The sequence below is a fragment of the Cydia fagiglandana genome, chromosome 27, assembly GCF_963556715.1.
Source record: "Cydia fagiglandana chromosome 27, ilCydFagi1.1, whole genome shotgun sequence".
Lineage (NCBI taxonomy): Eukaryota > Metazoa > Arthropoda > Insecta > Lepidoptera > Tortricidae > Cydia > Cydia fagiglandana.
The window spans coordinates 3666536-3690824 of NC_085958.1; the positions used below are offsets into that span (position 1 = coordinate 3666536).

Here is a 24289-nt window from a genome sequence, read left to right on the forward strand (position 1 = left end):
CATCTATGGGGCATTAGCATGTCGAGCATTAGTACGTTTACCTTACACATTAATCTAAATATTAAATACGGGTCTCTTTTGTTTTCCATAAAGTTTTAAGTCATATTGTTTGTCCGCATTTTCGTTAGTCATAATTTATTTGGTTCAGAACGCAAACGCATAACTTTTCAGGATAGCCATAAAACAAACCTAACCTAACCTATCTAATCTATCTATAGCATAACCTTACGATAATCCTGAAAAGTTAACGGTTTCAGTTTTAGGAATAATGATAATATGAAAAACAATATATTATAACTTAAAACTTTATGTGAAACAAAGGAAACCCTTTAAATACTTATACTTGATACAACTGTGACTTAAAAGTCGTTTAAATGGATTGGTTAAAACCAAGTATCAATGATGTATTGTAAGGTAAAGGTCCCAGAGCTCGTCATGATAATACCCAAAAGTTGACATCCTGTTCATTATTGCAAATGACGTTTAAATATTACAGGTATTGGGACGGTGACATCTTCCTTATCTTTAAATCGATCATCCTTTTTTTTATTATTATAATTATATGTTTGAAACAACCATTAGCTACATCAATAAGGCAATAAATAATTAGGTACTTACCTATTATACTCTATGATTTTTCCACTTTCTCGGCGATAATAGGTACTTATATTATTTTATTATTATATTTCTTATACCTCTGATTATTATTTCCTGTTGGAGTCTTTGATACTTATTACAAAATTGAAAGTCAGTTTAGGTATAAGGTAGAAGTACTAGTGCTTGACGCTGCACTAGTATTCGACATGGGCACTTAATGTCACAGTGACAAGGATTAAATTTAAATACAGAAAGATTTTCGCCGTTCAAATTTTACCTATATTACTTTGACATAAAGTGCCCATGTCGAATACTAGTGCAGCGTCGAGCACTAGTACTTCTACCTTAATAAAATTCATGAACATATGTATTACGAATATTAATAACGAATTATTAGTTAGTAAAATCTAACACTGTAATCTGTAATTAAATAATTTGTCGGTCGTTCGTCAGTTGTCGTTCTCACTCACTAGCATAAGTATATTGTGCTCAACCTTGTTTACACTAACTAACCAATTTGTCGGTGAGCGATCAATTTGTCGGTCGTTTGTCGGTCGTTCTTCTCACTCACCAGCATATGTATGTATATTGTGCACGACCTTGTTAAGACTGTAAGAAACCAATTTGTCGGTGACCGAACAATTTGTCGGTCGTTCGTCGGTCACTGTTCTCACTCACCAGCATAGGTATATTGGGCACGACCACCGCGTCGTCGTCCGACCGCCCGCTGAGGTCTGGTCGGTACGTGTACGTCCTCTTGTAGTGGAACGACAGGGTTCCGTTCTCGTTGTCGGTGATGTTCACTTTCTCCCATTCTTGTCTGAAACAAAAAAAAAAACATTTTACCCATGAGCCGTGGCAAAAATGCCGCGATAACGCGAGGAAGAAGAAATAAGAAGTAGTGTTAAAAAAACGTAGGTAATTAGGTAAGGTACAAGTATTCGATATGGGCTCTTTATGTCAAAGTAATATATGTTAAATTTGAACGGCGAAGATTTTTCTGTATTCAAATTTAATCCTTGTCACTTTGACATAAAGTGCCCATGTCGAGTACTAGTGCAGCGTCGAGCACTAGTACATCTACCTTATCCGTTGGAAAACATAAACTTTGTTTATATATTATAGTAAACAAGGAATCTAGTTTCAGGGCCTGATTCGGATTTTGAAATAGGTATCTACTTATTAGATATCTTTTAGACATCACCAACATACGATAACGATAATATATGTTTAAGATCTAACCTGTCAAATTTGATTTGCGCGATTCTGGAGATACTCTTGAACGATTTCCACAGGATATGACTTAGAGATCCAATTCACATCTAATAGATATCTTACTCTATCTAACGTAAAAGTAACATTGGTTGCCCGAATTGCGCTGCAAAAGAGAACTACTTGATATCTAAACTATAACGTATCTAGAATGGATCTAGTATGTGTCGTCTCTTGTGAATATCTTGAAGTTCGAATACGGCAGTATGAGGGACATGCGATGTCGCGTGTCACCATCTCTCAAGATAACTGCGACACAGTTGTGATATTACGACCAGTACAATCAGTTCTTCAAATCATTAACCTCTTCGACGCCGTGTCAAAACTGAAATTGAACTTTATACATATGCACGTAGGTCTATGTTGCTCTGTGGTCTGTGACCGATTAATCCGTCTTTGGCGTTGGACCTGAGGTGCGGATATATCAGTCATTGGCGTCCATAAAGTTAAACTGTTTGTCAATTATTGTGAGCTCGCCTTACTCATCACTCAGTAATAACACATGGGTTAACAAATTATAAACCTAAACCTTCCTCATAAATCACTCTATTGATAGGTAAAAATCCCATGAAAATTCGTTGGAAAGTTTTTGAGTTTATCGCGAACATAGACACAGACAGACGCGGCAGGTGTTCTTGTTTTATAAGGTGTAGTGATATTATCATAATTATTTTACAGTATGTAATTGTATGAAATGTATAGCAGATTTCATAATGCTTGCATTGTATGCCTGTATGGTTATGCAAATGTTCCATAATTTTTTTTTAACGTTACTAGGCAATTTTGGTGGCTAGCCATAAGCCGCGCGTGACACTGTCGCCAACTAGCGGCCATATCTGTCCTGATCGTAACAGACGCGTTTTGTTAGAGAGTTAGTATTCTGTACCTAGTACTGTTATTTATTCGGTGCTATTAGTTTAATATGGCTCAGATACGCGTTGATTTCTTTTATTTGTCGATGTGAAAAATATATGGTACTTATTTACTTTTTATAGTACCATCGTCCACACTGTTAATTGTACAGTGGCGTTCAAAAGTGCATGGATAGATGTCGACCGTAACTTCCGCACTTTTGAATGCCAGTGTACAATTGTACATCGGTGGATCTTATGCCCTTCGTAATACGGTCCACCGATGTAAAGTTAGGAGTGTTACTGTTTGTATTAAAACCACAGCAAAATACATATAACATTAGCATAAACTCGAACTCATCCCCTTTAAGGGATATCTTCCAGACAAAACTTTTCAGTCCTCGTAAAGTTATATGTCCTCGCAGAACATCATGGACTGAATTGTAACATCTTAATCATAAAATATAATGTAGGTACCTACTTTACAATCAAATGAATAAAAAGTCTTGAAGTCAAAGTACTGCTAATTATTTATATTATAAGTGCACTCTGCACCGCGAGTGTTACCGTAACTACTGGTAATCAGCATTAGTATAATTATTTAAATATTTTCCTGTTACTATAATTATACAGTTTTTAGGGTTCCGTACCCAAAGGGTAAAAACGGGACCCTATTACTAAGATTCCGCTGTCTGTCCGTCCGTCCGTCTGTCACCAGGCTGTGTCTCGTGATCTGTGATAGCTAGATAGCTGAAATTTTCACAGATGATGTATTTCTGTTGCCGCTATAACAACAAATACTAAAAACAGAATAAAATAAAGATTTAAATGGGGCTCCCATACAACAAACGTGATTTTTGACCGATGTAAAGCAACGTCGGGCGGGGTCAGTACTTGGATGGGTGACCATTTTTATAGATAATGGTACGGAACCCTTCGTTTGCGAGTCCGACTCGCACTTGTTTTTTTATAATGCGCGTATCATGGTGCTTAGGTGTAATAGATACTATTATTACAGAATAAAATGCGTCTATGAGGAATGACATAAATACCTTACATTATTTTATGTCGTATAAGGTCTACATTGTAAGGTCAATCACTATATAGCAGTCACCCTATCATAACTTTGACTAGTTAAAGTTAAGATTTCAAGTTAATAGGGTGAATGCTATAATTATTGGCCAGTATATTAGCAATTGGCCACTCCTTACAAATCAGAAAGAAACAAGCCAATTGAAGTTCGCCAACAAATTGGTTACAGTTTGGCGATATTATATATTTTGTTTGTACTACTTTTGTGTAAATAAATTAAATAAAAAAATATTATTAAGAGTGGCCAAATTAGAATTACTATTTAGTGGCCAATAAATAGCAGTCACCCTATATTATGTTTAAAACGCTACCAACATAATAAGTGGAAAGACATTTTAATTTCTAATGTGTTTCCTGCATAATTTAAATAGTTGTTTCGATAAGAAAACCACACTCAGACAGTCACGTTTTATTATGTAGGTATGTTGACAATTAGTGATAGATTAAAATAAATACTTGAAAGAAATAAAATCGAGTCACTTTGTATGGAAATTTCCATACAATATGCGTCCAAAGTTAAAACGGCTGTTTTTGTTTTGAGTTCATATTTGAATCCAGCAACATGACAACTAGTTTGATGTATTCAAAAGGTACTTAAATACAAAATACTGTACGTATTTGGCCCCCTTTTTAGGGTTCCGTACCTCAAACGGAAAAAACGGAACCCTTATAGGATCACTCGTGCGTCTGTCTGTCTGTCCGACCATTCCCCCCCCCCCCCCTTTATCTCTGAAACTACTGGGCCTAAAATTTTGAAAAAAATACACAAAATAGGACTTTACCTATATATATATGGCAGGAAACGCCAGTCCGACTCGCACTTGACCGGTTTTTTAAATACCAGTCGTTAAATTTAAATAATCACGATTATTTAGCAGTGGCGCTAGTGTGCACGTTGATGGGCTTTTAAATCGCGCTTTAAAGTAATTTAGCTTTAAAGTAAGCCTACACTGAGAGAAAAATCATCACCAGGAATTAAAAAACAGTTCTGTACTGGGGAAAAAATGAAGTTTTAGTAATGATTATGGACGTTTCACTATTTCTTTAAAGTTTATTTATTTCTACAAACAGCTCAGTAATCCCAAATATAATTTCAGCAAACAGATATCAATAGAAATTGCAAGAACTAATAGAAATGGCAAAAGTCAATTTGTTCCTATTAGTTAACTCTCCTTGTCCCCGGATTAAGTTTATTTTTGTAATTCTAAGTGTGTTTTTGTTGTACTTTTCTCTCAGTGTATATACGTCACACTGCTGGGCACAGGCCTCTTCTTACTCGCAAGAGGGCTGGGGCTATAGTCCCCACGCTGGCCCAATGCGGATTGGGGACTTCACATACACCTTTGAATTTCTTCGCGGATGTATGCAGGTTTCCTCACGATGTTTTCCTTCACCGAAAAGTAAGTGGTAAATATCAAATGATATTTCGTACATACAATTGCATTTACATTACTTTAAAGCAGCGGTCGGTAACCTTTTAGCAGCCAAAGGCCACAAAGTAGTTAACGAAGTTGACGCGTGCCGCACTTTGGTAATATTTATGTTATGACTTTATCAGACATTGTCATTTGTCAATATTACATTACAAAATACTTCCAAATAGCCAGGGAGGCTCGCGGGCCGCAAGTGAGAGGTTCGCGGGCCGCTGGTTGCCGACCGCTGCTTTAAAGTACAAGTTAAAATTGGAATGCCCGTATGCAGAGATGTGACTTATTTGAAATACTTGTATTTAAAATGCAAATACAAAATGCAAAATACCTATTTTGTATTTAAATCATCATCATCTCAGCCTATATACGTCCCACTGCTGGGCACAGGCCTCCTCTCGAGCGCGAGAGGGCTTGGGCTATAGTCCCCACGCTAGCCCAATGCGGATTGGGGACTTCACATACACCTTTGAATTTCTTCGCAGATGTATGCAGGTTTCCTCACGATGTTTTCCTTCACCGAAAAGCGACTGGTAAATATCAAATGATATTTCGTACATAAGTTCCGAAAAACTCATTGGTACGAGCCGGGGTTTGAACCCGCGACCTCCGGATTGCAAGTCGCACGCTCTTACCGCTAGGCCACCAGCGCTCTTTTTTTATTTTGTATTTAAATACTTTTTATAAAGTATTTTTCGCATCTCTGCCCGTATGTGCCCACTCTGTATATGTTAATCGTTTAACAGGCGACACGTCGTTAGGTTAATCGACACCGGGACCCGGTTGCGATTAAAACTACAATTGACAAGTAATTGTCGTGGCAATTAGTGTTATCTTCGTGTGGTAGGTGACGACAGACGAGGAAAAAAGAAAGTATAGGTAATAAACTCAGCTAAAGTCTCACTTGCATGTTTAATTCTAAAGGGGCCCACTGATTAACAGTCCGCCGGACGGTATCGGCCTGTCAGTTGTTCGGGACTGTCAAAATTTTGTTCTAACTGACAGGCTGATACCGGCCGGCGGACTGTTAATCAGTGGGCCCCTTAATGGCCTATTCGTCCTTTTTCCTTTCGATGTATTTATTAAAATATAATGCAAATGGTTTCAAAATTACTAACAAATTGTTTTTTTGATTCAGTCATGGGTAGTGTGTATATTCGACTAGAGATAAACACAATCGGACCAAAAACTGCAATTAAAGTTATAAATAAAGTCCTCTTTTCAGTTTCAATCTAATATAAATCTCTCACTCCGACCGAAAACTACAAAATTCAAAATGGCGTCCAGTCTTGAAATTTGCTCTAATATAAATCTACTTACGAGTATATATAAGGTCCCAATTCGTCTAGCATTCGTATATAGTGGCCATTTTGACGTTTTATATTTGGTTAGATAACTACAAAATTCAAAATGGCGTCCACTTTCAGTTTCAATCTAATATAAATCTACTTACGAGTATATATAAGGTCCCAATTCGTCTAGCACGTGTTTGATGCCATTATTGAGAAACTAGTTGATGTTTTTGAGGTTAGAAAGAAACGCAATCCGACCAAAAACTGCAAAGTTCAAAATGTCGTCCACTTTCAGTTTCAATCTAATATAAATCTACTTACGAGTATATATAAGGTCCCAATTCGTCTAGCACGGGCTTGCTGCCGTTGTTGAGGAACTAGTCGATGTTTTTGAGGTTAGAAAGAAACTCAATCCGACCAAAAACTGCAAAGTTCAAAATGTCGTCCACTTTCAGTTTCAATCTAATATAAATCTACTTACGACTTACGAGTATATATAAGGTCCCAATTCGTCTAGCACGTGCTTGATGCCATTATTGAGAAACTAGTCGATGTTTTTGAGGTTAGAAAGAAAAGCAATCCGAACAAAAATTACAAAATTCAAAATGGCGTCCTGTCTTGAAATTTACTCTAATATAAATCTACTTACGAGTATATATAAGGTCCCAATTCGTCTAGCACGGGCTTGCTGCCGTTGTTGAGGAACTCGTCCGCGTTGGTCACGTTGTACACGTACACTTTGACGAAGGGCCGCACCGGGGGCCTCGCCCACCACTCGAACGTCATGGAGCCCGGCCTGAGGACCAACTCCTGTGGGAGGAAAGAGGGAATTATCAATCAATCAATAATCATTTATTTCGAACAAAAGTCCATATAAGTTAGTAATATATTATTAATACTTAAATCTAGGGTTAGTACAAACATAACAGTAAAACAGATTTTTACATAATGAGGCATGTAGCTGCACCCAGTGCTTTAAACATGGTGAATACGTAGATTAAAAAAAAAACCATGGTGAGTCTCTCCGGTCGGCCAACGTGCAAAAATTTCGTCGGGTGACAAGCAAAAGTTACTAAGTACTATCAAAAAATTAAAGTAACACTTGTAACACGGTTTATTGTCCAATAATTTCAATGGTGTTAGTTAGTGACTTTTGCTTGTCACCCGACGATTTCTACTAAGTAAATAAAGTGATAATGATAAGCGACAAGGGATCACCATCTCATATGTTTAACCTTTTCGACGCCGTGTCAAACACAAAAGCTGTCACTCGGACGCAACGTCACTGAAGTATCAAAACTGAAATTGATATGCATATGCACTTCGCACGAGGTCTGTGTTCCTCTATTGTCTGTGACTGATTAATCGGTCTTTGGCGTTGGACCTATGGTGTGGATAATCGGTCATTAGCGTTCAAAAGGTTAAATTAAACCTAAACCCTGAATACCATAGTGGCGCTAGTGACCGACGGGGAACCAGTGATCCGCTTAGGCATTCCTTTCTTGTCGGTAACCGGTACCACAACGTTATATATTTAGAATCATTATCGATAGGTGAAAACCGCATGAAAATCCGTTCAGTATTTTTTGAGTTTATCGCGAACATACAAACACACTAAACAGACAGACGCGGCGGGGAACTTTGTTTTATGAGGTGTAATGATACGTAGAAAAACACCCATGACTCGTCAGGAACAAATATGTTTGTGCTCATCACACAAAGAAATGCCCTTACCGGGATTCGAACGCGGGAACATCGGCTTCATCGGCTTCACAGGCAGGGTCACCACTAGGCCAGAATATATTTTTTACGTACTTTAATTTCCTATGACTCACTCTGTGTACTTAAAGTCATACTTCTCTCTATAATGTTTACGAATCTAGTACGTATGGCTCAGGAGTTCAAAACCGGTCTGTGAGTAAGAAGGATGTACTTCGCAGTCTATTACAAGTTAGTAAGTATGTAGGTATACTATATAAGAGACGATTAAATTAAAGACTGTACACCGTATAAAAGATTGGAGAAATTCTCGGGAATTTCAGCAAAACTTCACAAGAAATAAAGGAAATATTTCGTTTTGGAAATGGTAAGACGTTGAGTTTTTTCACTGCTTATACTATTTGTATGTAAAAATATATGTACAGGGTGGCTATAAAATTACTGTACTGATAATTCCGCTACTTAACGTTAGATGTGGACTACGAAATAACTCGCGCTTTGGTAAGAAAACTAATGCACACTCTTTCCTAACTTATCATCATCATCATCATCATCTCAGCCATAAGACGTCCACTGCTGAACATAGGCCCCTTTTTGAGGGTGTATGCCATAATCGCCACGCTTGGCAGGCGGGTTGGCGATCGCAGTCGAGTACACCGAATTTGAGGGACGCTGCTGCCCGTCCACCGGTGGTCTTGGACGTGGTTTAAGGACATACCCGGGTCCTTACTTATACTTATATTACCCTATAATGATGGGTGATCGCGTGATGTTTTGTATAGTCTCCTAGGGCCCAACCATAAAAAAAAAATCCAAAATTTGCCACTGATATTTGAACCTACAGTGTAAGAAATAGAGTTGATTTTGCGTTGTTTGGAAAATTTAACAAAACAAAGCAAAAGCGATTCTGTTCCAATTGAATAGGATTTAAATTTCATCGAACTGAAGACGTACTATAGGTAGGACCTTGGGAGGCCTTAGGAGGATAGAGAACGAAGCATCAGACGGGTCTCTATTGTTTCCCGAATAGTTTTAAGTCATAATTTATTGTTTGTCCGAATTTTCGTTAGTCATAATTGGTTTTTATCAGAAACGCGTAACTCTTCAGGATTGCCATAAAACAAACTTAACCTAACCTATCTACAGAATAACCTTACGAAAATCCCGAAAACTTAACGGTTTCACTTTTATGACTAAAGATAATATGAGAAACAATACATTATGACTTAAAACTTTATGGGAAACAAAGGGACCCTTATTATATTTTAAATAAATACTTAAGGGGCCCACTGATTGCCAGTCCGCCGGACGGCATCGGCCTGTCAGTTGTTCGGAACTGTCAATTTTTTTTTCTAACTGACAGGCCGATACTTGGCTGGACCCCGCGGCCCGTCCTAGACCGTCATCCTTTTAGGGTTCCGTACCCAAAGGGTAAAACGGGACCCTATTACTAAGACTTCGCTGTCCGTCCGTCCGTCCGTCCGTCTGTCACCAGGCTGTATCTCACGAACCGTGATAGACAGTTGAAATTTTCACAGATGATGTATTTCTGTTACCGCTATAACAACAAATACTAAAAACAGAATAAAATAAAGATTTAAATGGGGCTCCCATACAACAAACGTGATTTTTGACCAAAGTTAAGCAACGTCGGGAGTGGTCAGTACTTGGATGGGTGACCGTTCTTTTTTTGCTTTTTTTTGTTTTTTTTTCTACCTCCCGGTTGACAGTCTCTATAACATAATAGTCTGTTTTTAAGTACATTATAGTTATGGCATAAAGTTCTACATTTAAACCGAGCAAACCCGACTCACAAACTCGTTTCCATGGTTACATTAACAGCTTATTTTCTCACTGCCTTTATAAAAACCAGTATATGTTAGAGTTTTTACATGTATATTAACTATAAGTAATCGGAGATCAATATACCCTAGTTATTTTATAAGTTATGGCTATGAATGTAAAAAAAGTTGCGGGTAGCCTGGTGGCCCAGCGGTAAGAGCGTGCGACTTGCAATCTGGAGGTCGCTGGTTCAAACCCCGGCTCGTACCAATGAGTTTTTGGGAACTTATGTACGAAATATCATTTGATATTTACTAGTCGCTTTTCGGTGAAGGAAAACATCATGAGGGAACCGAAGTAATCCCAATAAGGCCTAGTTTCCCCTCTGGGTTGGAAGGTCAAATGGCAATCGCTTTCGTAAAAACTAGTGAATGTTAAATCATGGGATTAGTTGTCAACCGGACCCCAGGCTACCATGAGCCGTGCCAAAAAAATGCCGGGATAACGCGGGGAAGAAGAAGATGAATTTAAAAGAAATTACCGAGACTGATGCACTTAGTATGGGAGAACGGACACATAACATTTTTAGTTTATGCAAATATAAAAATAGCAGCTAATAAATTAAATTTATTTCACCACACCAACCCGAAGCAAATATTTAATGTAGGTAAAATATCAAACAAAATCAAACCAAATGAAATCAAAATTAATGTTATTAAATATTTATCATCCAAAATCATCATTTAAAAGTTAATTCTACCAGCAAACATAAAACACCTCAAAATTAGCATTTGATTACTTTGCCTCACATGTGAATAAAATGCAACTTTGCTATCAGTTTTGTAGTGCAAACTTGCAAAGTAAGCCTTTCCGAGCTAGTGTGGTGAAAAATTTAATCTTATAGCTTTCCCAAAATTTGCTACCACGCTGTGTAAGTATAATAAACCATGACCCATAAAACATTGCAATATTTTTATTTCAACTATTTGTTACACAACGGTAAAATCTCGTATAATGTAATAAAACTAATAAATAACACAGAAATCTTGGGTTTTATCCTGACTCAGGATCAAGGTAAGTGTTCGACCTTTCATATTATTAAAGATATATGTAACTTCGTATTTAAGATGAATAAAGTCTAAGGAAAAACGTGCCTCGGAAATCAAGAAAAAGTCATTCTCGGATAGATGCCGCACACACTTTTAGCCTATGCTCGGCTAGATGGCATGACGACACCGTTTCATATTTAACAATTTTAACACATAATAGATATCAGTGAATGAACATGGATCAAAATGATATAAAAATAATAAATTTTTTTTGATAATTTTATACGTTTGCATTTTGAGTTTTAGGTGTGTCGATAGATGGCAGTAAATTTACTGTGACTAAAAAATTTACACTTCTATTTCTTATAAGCTATACGTTAATACCTGGGTAAATGTACCCTAAACCAAAAACGCGGCAGTTTTTCCGAACGTTTTAGCCCCTTTTCTCGTTTTACCGACTTTTATAATTTACTTAGTTGCTTAGCTTGAGTGGTTATTAAATTAATAAAAATAAAATAAAATTAGTAATTATATGTTGTTGCATTTAAAAGTCTTAAATAACTATCTTAGTAAAAAAGTATTTGTAAGTAAGGAATCATTTACTAATTTATATTTACATCGAGTATTGAAATTTGAACCGGCGACCTCAGTCCCTAGCACCCATTGAACCATTCAACCAACAATGTCAAAGTCATCATAAATCTCCCAAATATTTAAAATCTCAACCGTTAACTATGTCGAGGAGAACATTAAATATTTATCTTAAAAACTTAAGGCCACATTACGACACGGTTTAACGTGCGAAATCTCAAACGCTAATCTTCTGTACACAGCCTTATAATAAATTTATATTCGTATGTACAAGCCACGCTTGTGTGCGTGACAGGACGGCACGCGGTTGGTCGATATAGTTGTGTGAGTGTCGTAAGGCGCGTTGCACAATGTTAAATTTGCCTGATCGCACTGATATGAAGTTTGTATGGATTATAATGTCAAGATTATGGAGATGACACTTGGTGAGTCAAGGGCAAAGCGGCGTATTTACGAAAGGTGCAATATGTGCGAATATGGTAATTTAAGTACAGTGATGTTAGATTGAAGCTAATTTTGAAAGATAGTAAAATTTTGTGTGAGGTATTATAGGAAAGAAACCAACGTCATATTACGTATCGCGCCTGCATTATACCGCCACGGCTGCTGAAGTGGTGGAATATGTACACCAGAAGACCGGCTACACGCTGAGGGTGTTCCAGCTTCGATCGCGCCACTACGTGCACTTCAACTCTTTTGTGGTGCGCGTGCCGCGACCGCTGCAGGGGACCATCGAGTGCGCCGACTTCTGGCCGAAAGGTGTCGTGTTTCGGAGGTTCCGGGGCAAACTGCCGAATCCGACACAAGAGCAGCCGACGCAACGGAGCCACGCCGTTTTGTCGTCTAAATAGTGTTTAGTTTTAAGTTTATAAAATACATATGTATGTTAGTCTGTAAGGTATTTGTAATATGGGCCTTGTTGCCTGAATTAAATATCTAAATAAATAAAAATAAATATTGCTTATTGATCACAGTCATAATTTGGAAAAAGCGTCAACAATTAAAACTTCTGGGCGCGTAGCCATCGTGCTAATCGTTAACGCTCCGACCCGCTCCGTAGCGTATTGTATATGTAGTTCGTTTTTTTAGCATTGAAAGAACAACACAGAAGCAAGCGTGCAGTTTTTATCAGGCTCGTTATTTGTTAATACTTATTGAATTATCTAATGTAGCATGGTCAATGCATATAATTTACTTCAAATTATTACCGCTAAAACTGCCGGATTTGGAACCACAAGCTTACTTCTGCGAAGTTCTTGTTACCTATGCTAAAAAAAACGGACTATGTATAGTCTCAACTAGCTGTTGCCCGCGACTTCGTCCGCGTGGAATCTTATCTTCAACATTTCACATCTTTAGTACCTATAATTTTCATATCCAAGCAATGTTGAAATTAACTACTTTTCTTTTTTAGCAAGTTGTATGAAGTTTTAAGTCAAGTAGATTTTGATGTTGGTTGCTGAAATAACTTTTCTTGTATTCTCATAATAGGTACCTATGCCCTTCGGGGGAGCATCGTGGTAGAATACTCGTGATCTCACGATGCTCCCCAAAAACGGCAGAGAGGGTAACGCCGCAGGGGAAGTTAGTGGGTATTCTCCTCCCCTCCCTCTGAGTAACAGAGGGAATACGGGAGGAGCGAGTCCCACATACCACCCCATCCCCAACGGACCTCACAGCCCCGGGGTGAGATACGTAAATGTATTTACCCCTGCGAGAAAAAAAAAAAAAAAAAAAAGGTACTGTACCGCACTAACAAAATATCTGATCTCCATACAAACTTTCAACCCCTTTCTCACCACCTTGGGGGATGCTTGAATTAGTTTTCATGTTTTTTTTTAATTTATTACCTTTTTTCCAAAAAGTTAAAGTTCCTAGCTTAAAATTAAATTTACACCCCAACACGAATTTTCATCCCCTTTTTAGCCCCCTTAGGGATTGAATTTCCAAAAACGTTGCAGTTACTTTTTAGGGTTCCGTATCCAAAGGGTAAAACGGGACCCTATTACTAAGACTTCGCTGTCCGTCCGTCCGTCCGTCCGTCCGTCCGTCCGTCTGTCACCAGGCTGTATCTCACGAACCGTGATAGCTAGACAGTTGAAATTTTCACAGATGATGTATTTCTGTTGCCGCTATAACAACAAATACTAAAAACAGAATATAATAAAGATTTAAATGGGGCTCCCATAGTTACAACAAACGTGATTTTTAGGGTTCCGTACCCAAAGGGTAAAACGGGACCCTATTACTAAGACTTCGCTGTCCGTCCGTCCGTCCGTCCGTCTGTCACCAGGCTGTATCTCACGAACCGTGATAGCTAGACAGTTGAAATTTTCACAGATGATGTATTTCTGTTGCCGCTATAACAACAAATACTAAAAACAGAATAAAATAAAGATTTAAATGGGGCTCCCATACAACAAACGTGATTTTTGACCAAAGTTAAGCTACGTCGGGAGGGGTCAGTACTTGGATGGGTGACCGTTTTCTTTTTGCTTTTTTTTTTATTTTTTTTTGCATTATGGTACGGAACCCTTCGTGCGCGAGTCCGACTCGCACTTGCCCGGTTTTTTTTGTAATCGGCTATTATGTCTTTCTAAGAAGTTTCAAATCAAAGCATTTGTAATGGATTCAAACTTTGAACCCCATTTTAACCCTGTTAGGGGATGAATTTTACAAAACGCTGAAATTACTTTTATTGTCTTCTAATAGTATCCCCAAATACAAAGATTCAAGTCCCGCGCTCAAAAAAATGTTTGATATCCATACAAACTTTCAACCCCTTTTTCACCACCTTGGGGGATGAATTTTCAAAAACGCTGAAATGAGTTTTCTTGTATTTTAATTTAAAACGTTTTTACAAAGTTTCAAGTTCCTTGCTTAAAATAAAATTTGCACCCGCAGACGAACTTCCATCCCCTTTTTAACCCCCTTAGGGGTTGAAATTCCAAAAACGTTGTAATCATTTTTTTTTGTAATCGGCTATTATGCCTTTCTAAGAAGTTTCAAAACCATTTGTAATGGATTCAAACTTTCAACCCCTTTTTAATCCTGTTAGGGGATGAATTTTACAAAACGCTGAAATTACTTTTCCTGTCTTCTAATATCCCTAAATACTTACAAAGATTCAAGTCCCACATTCGAAAAAATGTTTGATATCCATACAAACTTTCAACCCCTTTTTCACCACCTTAGGGGTTGAATTTTCAAAAACGCTGAAATCAGTTTTCTTGTATTTTAATAATATATCTTTTAACGAAATTTCAAATTCGTAGCTCAAAAGAAAACTTTAACCCCATACAAACTTTCATCCCCTTTTTAACCCTGTTAAAGGATGAATTTTACAAAACGCTGAAATTACTTTTATTGTCTTCTAATAGTATCTTCAAATACAAAGAATCAAGTCCCGCGCTCGAAAATTTTTTTGATATCCATACAAACTTTCAACCCCTTTTTCGCCACCTTAGGAGTTGAATTTTCAAAAACGCTGAAATGACTTTTCTTGTATTTTAATAATATATCTTTTAACGATGTTTCAAATTCGTAGCTCAAAAGAAAACTTTAACCCCATACAAACTTTCATCCCCTTTTTAACCCCCTTAGGGGTTGAATTTCTCAAAATCGCTTCTTATCTCTTGTACACTTTATAAGTGCAATCTGGTGTGCAAATTTCAACTTTCTGGCTTTTGTAGTTTCGGCTCTGCGTTGATGAATCAGTCAGTCAGTCAGTCAGTCAGTCAGTCAGGACACTTGCATTTATATATATAGATTACTCTTCCCCGTGTTTTTCAATACCAAGACACATCAAGATTGTTTACCTTATTTCTAATGCTAAAAAACCGGGCAAGTGCGAGTCGGACTCGCGCACGAAGGGTTCCGTACCATAATGCAAAAAAAAAACAAAAAAAACGGTCACCCATCCAAGTACTGATCACTCCCGACGTTGCTTAACTTTGGTCAAAAATCACGTTTGTTGTATGGGAGCCCCATTTAAATCTGTATTTTATTCTGTTTTTACTATTTGTTGTTATAGCGGCAATAGAAATACATCATCTGTGAAAATTTCAACTGTCTAGCTATCACGGTTCGTGAGATACAGCCTGGTGACAGACGGACGGACGGACGGACGGACAGCGAAGTCTTAGTAATAGGGTCCCGTTTTACCCTTTGGGTACGGAACCCTAAAAAAGGAACTATAATGCGACAGTGATATTTGCGTTTTGTTCGCTACGGATCTTTAACGATTGCACAGTGGCTACGATGTTTTATTTGTTCGTTAGTATTAGTATACATTATTATCATATCAGCCCGTATCGATAGAATTCATTTATCATATCGATTTTTGACCGGTTAATCATCATTAACACATATTTAATTTTTGACCGGTTAATCATCTTTTTTTTCTAGCCTATTAAGGTGTCCCACTGCTGGGCAAAGGCCTCTCCCCTTGTCTTCCACGACTCCCGACATAGCGCCTGCTCTGGCCAGTTACTGAGAAAGGTGTCTAGGTAATCATCATTAACACACATTTAATTTTGACCTTTGCTGACGTCAATGAGGCTCCACCGGTCGGCCCCGACCTGGCTGTGGTAATTACACGTGATCTTTATTTTATATGGAATAATTTGTGACGTTCTCAACAAAAAGGTACAGTCGCCATCAGATACATCGGAGCGGTCAAGGTGCTCACAAATATCTGAACACGCCTCTAAGTATTGTCAGGGCGTTAGAGTGCGTGTTCAGATATTGTGAACACCTCGGCCGCTCCGATATATCTGATAGCGACTGTACCACTTTCACGGAATAAATAACAGTCCGCCGGACGGTATCGGCCTGTCAATTAGAACAAAATTTTGACAGTTCCGAACAACTGACAGGCCGGTACCGCCCGGCGGATTGTTAATCAGTGGGCCCCTTAATAGAAGAAGTTGTATGTTTACTCACATGGTCTATGAACAGCCGGACCCAGGTGCCGAAGAATATGGCGCAGATGATGCCGGCCAGCAATAGCACTATTGCTGACGCGAGCACGAACCCTGGAACAAACAAGTAACAATTAGGATTGTTGACACGTGTCGATTTTTTAAAATCTAGTTATATATGTAGATAGAAAATGAGCAATTTTTCACAATAAACTTTGACCCCCCTCTCCCTTGGTGATATTTGGTGAGGTATTTGGCTACCCCCCTCCCCCACCCCCACATAACCTCACGTGTATTTTTTGAATTTTTTTCCGCCGGTCACGCTCACGCGCTTCAAAATTTCATAAAATTAGACTCGCTATTTTACCCTTTCTCCTTATAGCAACCCCGTGATTATTTCGTGACCCTCTCCCTTCACCCCCTATCTATCGAATCTGGCGTGATTTGCGCACAAGCCCTAACTATGTTATATGCATCCCATACATATTAGTTACCACATTTTTGATTGACAGAACGAGACACGAGTTTTTTTCAAAGTATTCACGATATATATATCCTTAGATTGAAATGCACAGTACAGTTTTCTATAACACCTCACTCAAATGCATTATCTGCGTCCGTATACATTCGTATGTTGCACAACGTCAAAGATATGTTTACACTTTTGCACCTTATGCCTTTGTAATAAGGCGAAAAATGTAAACATATCTTTGACGTCGACTGTATATTCTTCAGTGCATCGTACCAGGAAGAGTACGTGACATTGTTGTACAAACACCGAGGAAGCCATGTTTATACTGTGACCGACAGTTGACACTATCAACATGAGACGGCTACTGTTCACCACGCTGTATAACAATACGGGAAAAAGAGACGGTTATATTTCCGTATTTGTGGCTTGGAACTCTAAAGTTCACTCGATTCATTTGCTGGGGTTCAGACTAACTGCCGTATTCGAACTTCAAGATATTCACAAGAGACGACACGTACTAGATCCATTCTAGATACGTTATAGTTTAGATATCAACTAGGTAGTTCTCTTTTCCAGCGCAATTTGGGCAATCAATGTCACTTTTACGTTAGATAGAGTAAGATATCTATTAGACGTGAATTAGATCTCTAAGTCATATCCTGTGGAAATCGTTCAAGAGTATCTCCAGAATCGCGCAAATGTCAAATTTGACAGGTTAGATCTTAAACATATCGTTATCGTATCTTGGTGATGTCTAAAAGATGTCTAATAGATGTCTATTTCAAAATCCGAATCGGGCCCTTAGTCTTTATAAGAAGGCTCGAATTATTTTTAGCTGTTGCTACGCACAAAAAGCTGACAGTTTTGAACTTTGACCGAGTTTTATGATGTCGTTTTTCAACATTTTCAGAATTTTTTCCTTACTTAGTATAAAATAATAATGTAGATACTTGAGTACCTACAGTGTAGGTATAAAATAGTATAAAACACACAGAAAAAATAATGACGTAACAAGCGTTGGGTTGGTATTCTGTACCTACAAGATAATCGCTGTCTCACGTTTGCAAGGCTATGAACTCTACCACTATATTATACACTATTCATGACAGGTACAGTCAGCAGCAGAAGTTGCTAGGGGGTAGGGAATGCAATAACCGGCCAAACTGAAGTCATTTAACAGTATTAGGGAATGTGAGTATAAGTCTTCGTTTTTTAATAAAACACACAAAATACAGTAAAAGTAAAATATATGACCTTGGACGTGATACAATATTCAATAAAAATATTTCATTATTAAATACTTTACTATTAAAGTACACGAATCACAAAAAATATAGTCGCAGGCGTCACAGGAAAAAAGGCAGGATTTTGCAGTCATTGGATGATAAAAACATAGAATTTAAGTCATAAATAAATACTTAACCGAAAATAACCGTAACCGGTTATTCGAGTTTCCAATATTCGGTTATGAAATTTTGTCAAAATATTCGGTTATAACCGAATATTTCGTATACGGTTAAAACCGATTTGCATTCCCTACTAGCCGGGCGAGGTGTTCAAAATTACCTTGACACGCTCTTATTCTCTTAATAATAAAGTCGCGTCAAGATCATTTTGAACACCTGGCCCGCTTAGCAACTTCTGCTGCTGACTGTACCATCTTGAAAATTAAAATGTTTTGCTTAAACCTTGTTAAACGTTTTAAAAACATTAACTCGACTTTTTAAGTAATCATTTATTGTCAGATTTTGCATGTCAGTTTAATGTGCAATGGTTTTATAAACACGTATTTATGAACTTAACTTTTGTACCTATAAGCTTTTTTATAATTTAGTAATTAATTATCTTATTTAATATGATTTATGAAAAAGTAATCATCTCATTTAGTTAAGTATTCGATGTTAATTGATTTTATATAATTACTTAAGAGGCAACAGGAGTGGTCATTTCTCCATACAAACGTACTCGACTGTTTCCTCCGTGGGTTTTGATGCTAGGGCAATAATTTTTTCAACACAGATTAATATTGTCAATATCTGTATCGGACCGGTTTTGCTTTTTTGATATTTTTGTTTTTTAAGGCGCTAGAGTCATCAAAAATGGCCAAAATGGCCTAATTGACTATGCCGCAATGAGAGGCGTAGTATTCAAAACTGATATCAATTAGCCAAAAAAGCAAAATGGTCCGGCACAGATAATTTCATAATCATTTAGATTTCCAAGTTTGGTTAGGATTGGTTAAGTTTTGGAGGAGGAAACAGTCGAGTACGAAACCTCGATTTTTGAGATTTTTACGTTGGATATTTCGCATTGTCCTTATCGCACTAGTTTTAGGAGCCGCTTCCGTTAGCGAGACGGGTATATTTACCTAAAATATTTAAAACTCAGCTCCTGTTTCGTCTTAACGATGAATTAATATGTTAAATGATCTTCTTATATCTTTTCGCATTTTTTTTTATAATTTTAGTTATAATTGATTTTGCATGATTTTTTTTTGTTTTTGTGGGAATAAATGGCTTTATTATTTATTTCTTTATTTATTTTTCATCTTAAGTAAGGTTGTTTATAACATGAATATAAAAGTAAAATTCAAAAGCACATAGTAACTAAAAATACATATAAACACATTATAAAAAACCTAACCTAGGGTGCTGCCAGCAGCGGGGCAGGCTGCTTATTATTATGTGTCATTTACATAATCTCGGGGCCATGGGGTCCCGGACTTTTGGTAGGCGTGCGTGGGGCCGAAGCCAACACGTAGAGGCTAGATTATTATAATCATTTCATCAGTATGAAAGCAACAAACTCAAATAAATCGTTGCGCTGTCCTGTCCAAGGGTCAAATAGTAAATCTTAGTAAAAATTACACGTAAATTACTACATTAGACCACAAACAACCACCCATTATAGTTATGGCTCGAGAAAATTACAAATTAGGTACAAAGGAAATGCTCAGTCAAATACGTAATACATATCATGTTTATGTAAGGATATTTTCACTTAAAAGTGTAGGGACCGTTTACTTTTTTTCAATTAATCACCTTTTGGGTTATTTGTACTCAGAATTACGAGGACTATCGATTTAAAATAAAAAAAAGTGTCTAAAAAAATTCAGTTTTGTAACGCATTTTCACATAGGTACATAGGTACATTTTGTATGGACTGTTACAATACTGACACCCAATATTGGTATGAAAAACTGGGAACACTTTTTTTCTTTGGCTCATTCAACAATACTCGTGAAAAGTTGACGGTTTTTCGAAAAAAAGTAAAAGATACCATTTTTTTCTGAAAACCTCTGTGATAATACCTTCTATGTTTACTTTTACTAACCGCCGAACCCCTTGTATTTAAAACGTTTCTAAAGAAAGGACGCTTAGCACGTAGAATTCCTCGTACACTGACCCGCCTGTTCCTATTTCTATCCCACGCGCATATTTATATTGCTGTCCCACTCACATAGTGTCATTGACCGCCGGTATCGTGGGCGGAACGCGATATATATAATTATTTTTTATTTATTTATCTTTCTTCTTAGGTTAGATCATTTATAATATGAATATAAAAGTAAAATATAAAAACACTTACAAAACAATAAAAATACATATAAACACATTATAAAAAACCTAACCTAGGGTGCCGCCAGCAGCGGGGCAGGGCCCAAGCTACCGGTGGTCAGGGCTGCAGAGAGAGGAACCGACGTACTATCCGCTTTATATTTTATTATTAAAAAAACAAGAACCCTTTAAAACAGGGAATAATATTAATATTATAGGTATAATAATAACATCAACACTAAGTAGTTAAATTACATCTTCTTGACATCACAATTAGTACAATTACATCTAGTTTGATATTTATCTGCCATTGTTGGTGTGCGTCATAGTAACCGGCAACCATTGTCACTATAATAGGCGTATTTGTGACATTCCACGGCAAAAGGTACCTTATGGCGGCTGGCGCTTACGTCGCATAGCGCCGCAATAGTATTGGAGTGGCGTTAATAATAGCGTAAGCGCCAACAGCCATAAGATACCTTTTGCCGTGGAACGTCACATTTATACGAAGGTAGGTAATAAGTGTAATAACTAATAAAATATAAGGGGAAACCGGGACAGTTGATCTTACGGGAAACTTGGCGAATCTTGGGAGCAAATCGTTTTGACAGTTCTAAAAAATGAACTAATGTGTATAGTTCGTTTTTTTTTAGTATTAGAAAGAACTTGGAAGAAGGTAAGCGATCTTGACATGTCTTTTAACTGAAAAACGCTTTTTAAATATCAATAACTATTACTTATGAAAGCAAAAGAATATAAATGATCGTATTAGATTCATAATTGTTACATATTTGCCGTAACTCATTTTTAAAATGTGTTTTTCAATTAAAAGACACATCAAGATTGTTTACCTTATTTCTAGTGCTAAAAAACGAACTATAGTCATAGTCACATCTCTGTATTTACTACTTAAGTAATAAAAGTAAACAAAATCTACCCTCAAATTTCTCCATAAGCCAGTTGAGGGTAGATGAAAATATTTCAATACATGATCAAATAATGTAGGTTAAAGTAAAGTCGCTCAGCGACTGATCCATGCGGTTTTGTAAGTATTTGGTTGGTTAACCAATAAATGTTAGAGTCGTGTCACAAGCTATTTTTTTTTAAATTCTTTATATGGCAACTTTTTTCCTATCAAATAAGCTGTCTGTCAGTTTCAAGCCGTCATTTAATTTCATATAATTTTATTGCCAGGTGCGGTTTGTACTGAAATTTCCGCGTTTTTATACTTTTTATGTGACACGACTCACTGGTCGGACTCTGTAACTACAAGAAAATTTACAAATTGTTTCATCATCTCAGCGATAAGACGTCCACTGCTGAACATAGGCCTCCCCCTTGGACCTGCATTCGTACCGGTTGGAAGCGACCCGCATCCAGCGTCTTCCGGCGGCCTTAACAAGGTCGTCCGTCCATCTTGTGGGTGGACGTCCTACGCTGCGCTTGCTAGTGCGTGGTCTCCACTCGAGCACTTTTCGACCCCATCGGCCATCTTCTCTGCGCGCAATGTGGCCTGCCCATTGCCACCTCAGCTTGCTAATCCGGTAGGCTATGTCGGTATTGTTTGTTTACTTTTATTTAAATACCTAAATATACAGACTTTAGTGGGAGAATACCCTATTCTGAAGTGCCAAAAACTCTGTAACCTCCTTTCGTAACACAAATTTAATAATCTCCGTGACATAACAAACCATTACTTTTATGTGGCCACCTTTAAACTTGGCCACTTTAAGTATGTAATACTATTCCATACAATTGTCAAAGGTTTAGAGGTCCATTTATACTGGATTTTTTTTGGTAAATGCTCTCGTTTCTTGCCAAACCGTTTTGGGTCATTTTTTGCCGGTCACCGAGATGGAAAGGGTTTTTTGTGCGTATTCTAAATTGAGATGTTGATTGTCTTGGTTTGTATTTCAATTAGTTTGTAAACAAAAATAAAAGGCGTAGTATAATTAAGATTTATTAACATTTTTAGGTTGAATTTGCGTTTCCGGTTATAATTAAGCTCAGTAAACAAATCATAGTTTAATATAGGTATAGTCAGACCGTAAAAAGTCTGCAGCGATTTTGATAGCCCACGCAGTGCAAGTGTCATTTTAAACGTCAAACTTCTATGAAATTATGACGTATACACAACACTTACACTGCGTGGGCTATCAAGTCCGCTGCAGACTTTGTTTGGTGCAACTATACTGATTAATTGGTTTTTAAATTACTTCCCAATATGACACGTAAGTACTAGCAACTTTCATATTTTTTCAATCACAACTAATATTATAAATGCAAAAATAACTCTGTGTCTGTCTGTCAGTTAGCTCTTGACGTTTAAACCGCTGAAACGGTTTAGAAGAAATTTGATAAAGATATAGTTTGAAGCCCGGGGAAGGACATTGTTTTTATCAATAACTACTTAATAACGACTCACCCGAGCTTCGCAAGGGTTATACAAAAACCTTAACAAATTATACACCTCAAGAATCACTTTATAGATAGGTGGAAACCGCATAAAAATTCGTTTAGTAGCTTTTGAGTTTATCGCGAAAATACACACAAACAGACAGACGCAACAGGGGACTTTGTTTTAATAAGCTGTAGTGATTATCATCATTCTTCGCAGACGTAATCGCGGGCAGAAATAGTAGGTAATAGCAGGGGTGCGAAGCTCCTGACTTCGGTCAAACTCGGCTCCGCTCGGCTCAGCATTGCTCCGAGCAATTATTAGGGTTGGCACCACTTGACTTCCTTTTGCGTGCACAACCACAGATAAGATAATCACTTGAATTTTGACAACCCTAGATAGCCGAAAGGGATAGTGCTATATATTAGAAAGGGACAGCATGATTCGACCCTGAACCGCTGTCAAACTTCGGTTTTGTAGGAAGTTTCCTTTCTGTACGGTAGTACTATTAATTATTCTGTGGTAATAGGTATAGGATGGTGTTTAGCAACAATGTGTCATCCCACATCCAGTTTGCAATAAAATGTCAACTTTAAGAGCCCTTCAACGTGCACACTAGCGCCACTGCTAAATAAGCGTGATTATTTAAATTTAGCAACAGGTATTTAAAAATGGGGGCCGCTACGGACTGCATTGTATATTTAAGTACCTTTTGAATACATCAAACTAGTTTTTATGTTGCTGGATTCGTCGGTCTAGGAACTCAAAACAAAAACGGCCGTTTTTACTTTGGACGCATAGATTGACAAATCCAGCAACATAAAAACTAGTTTGATGTATTCAAAAGGTACTTAAATACACAATACAGTCCGTAGCGGCCCCTTTTTTTTAAATATCTTTCGTGAAATTTAAATAATCACCATTATTTAGCAGTGGCGCTAGTGTGCACGTTGAAGGGCTCTTAAGCGTCAATTTTTTGAGTTGACATCTTATTGCAAAATTAATGTGGGTTGACACATTATTGCTTATCAGCATCCTGTATACAAGTATTGCTAGCTTAATACGTGAGTTATTTAATGTGCACTACATATTTACACTACATACGAACGTATTGTTTACATAGGCACGTCGTGGCCTTGGGTATAGGTATTCGAAGACATAAGTGAAATAACAGAATGTAACATAACATAAAAGCGTAGAAACTATGCGACCAAACGTGATTACTGGAGACTTATTCTAATTGTTATGTCAGGTTATGAATTTGATCT

The 24289-nt window shown here is 37.4% G+C and overlaps 1 protein-coding gene across 2 annotated transcripts in view; it reads right to left on the reverse strand.

Annotated features, from left to right (window-relative positions):
- LOC134677982 (scavenger receptor class B member 1) overlaps window positions 1-24289 on the reverse strand; it is a 130594-nt gene that overhangs the window by 33117 nt on the left and 73188 nt on the right. For both annotated transcript variants that reach the window (XM_063536415.1, XM_063536416.1), the window contains 3 exons: window positions 16617-16708; window positions 7181-7341; window positions 1276-1417 (listed from right to left, as the gene is read on the reverse strand). In XM_063536415.1, the coding sequence (XP_063392485.1) occupies window positions 1276-1417; window positions 7181-7341; window positions 16617-16708 (395 nt within the window). The remainder of the gene's footprint in view (window positions 1-1275; window positions 1418-7180; window positions 7342-16616; window positions 16709-24289) is intronic.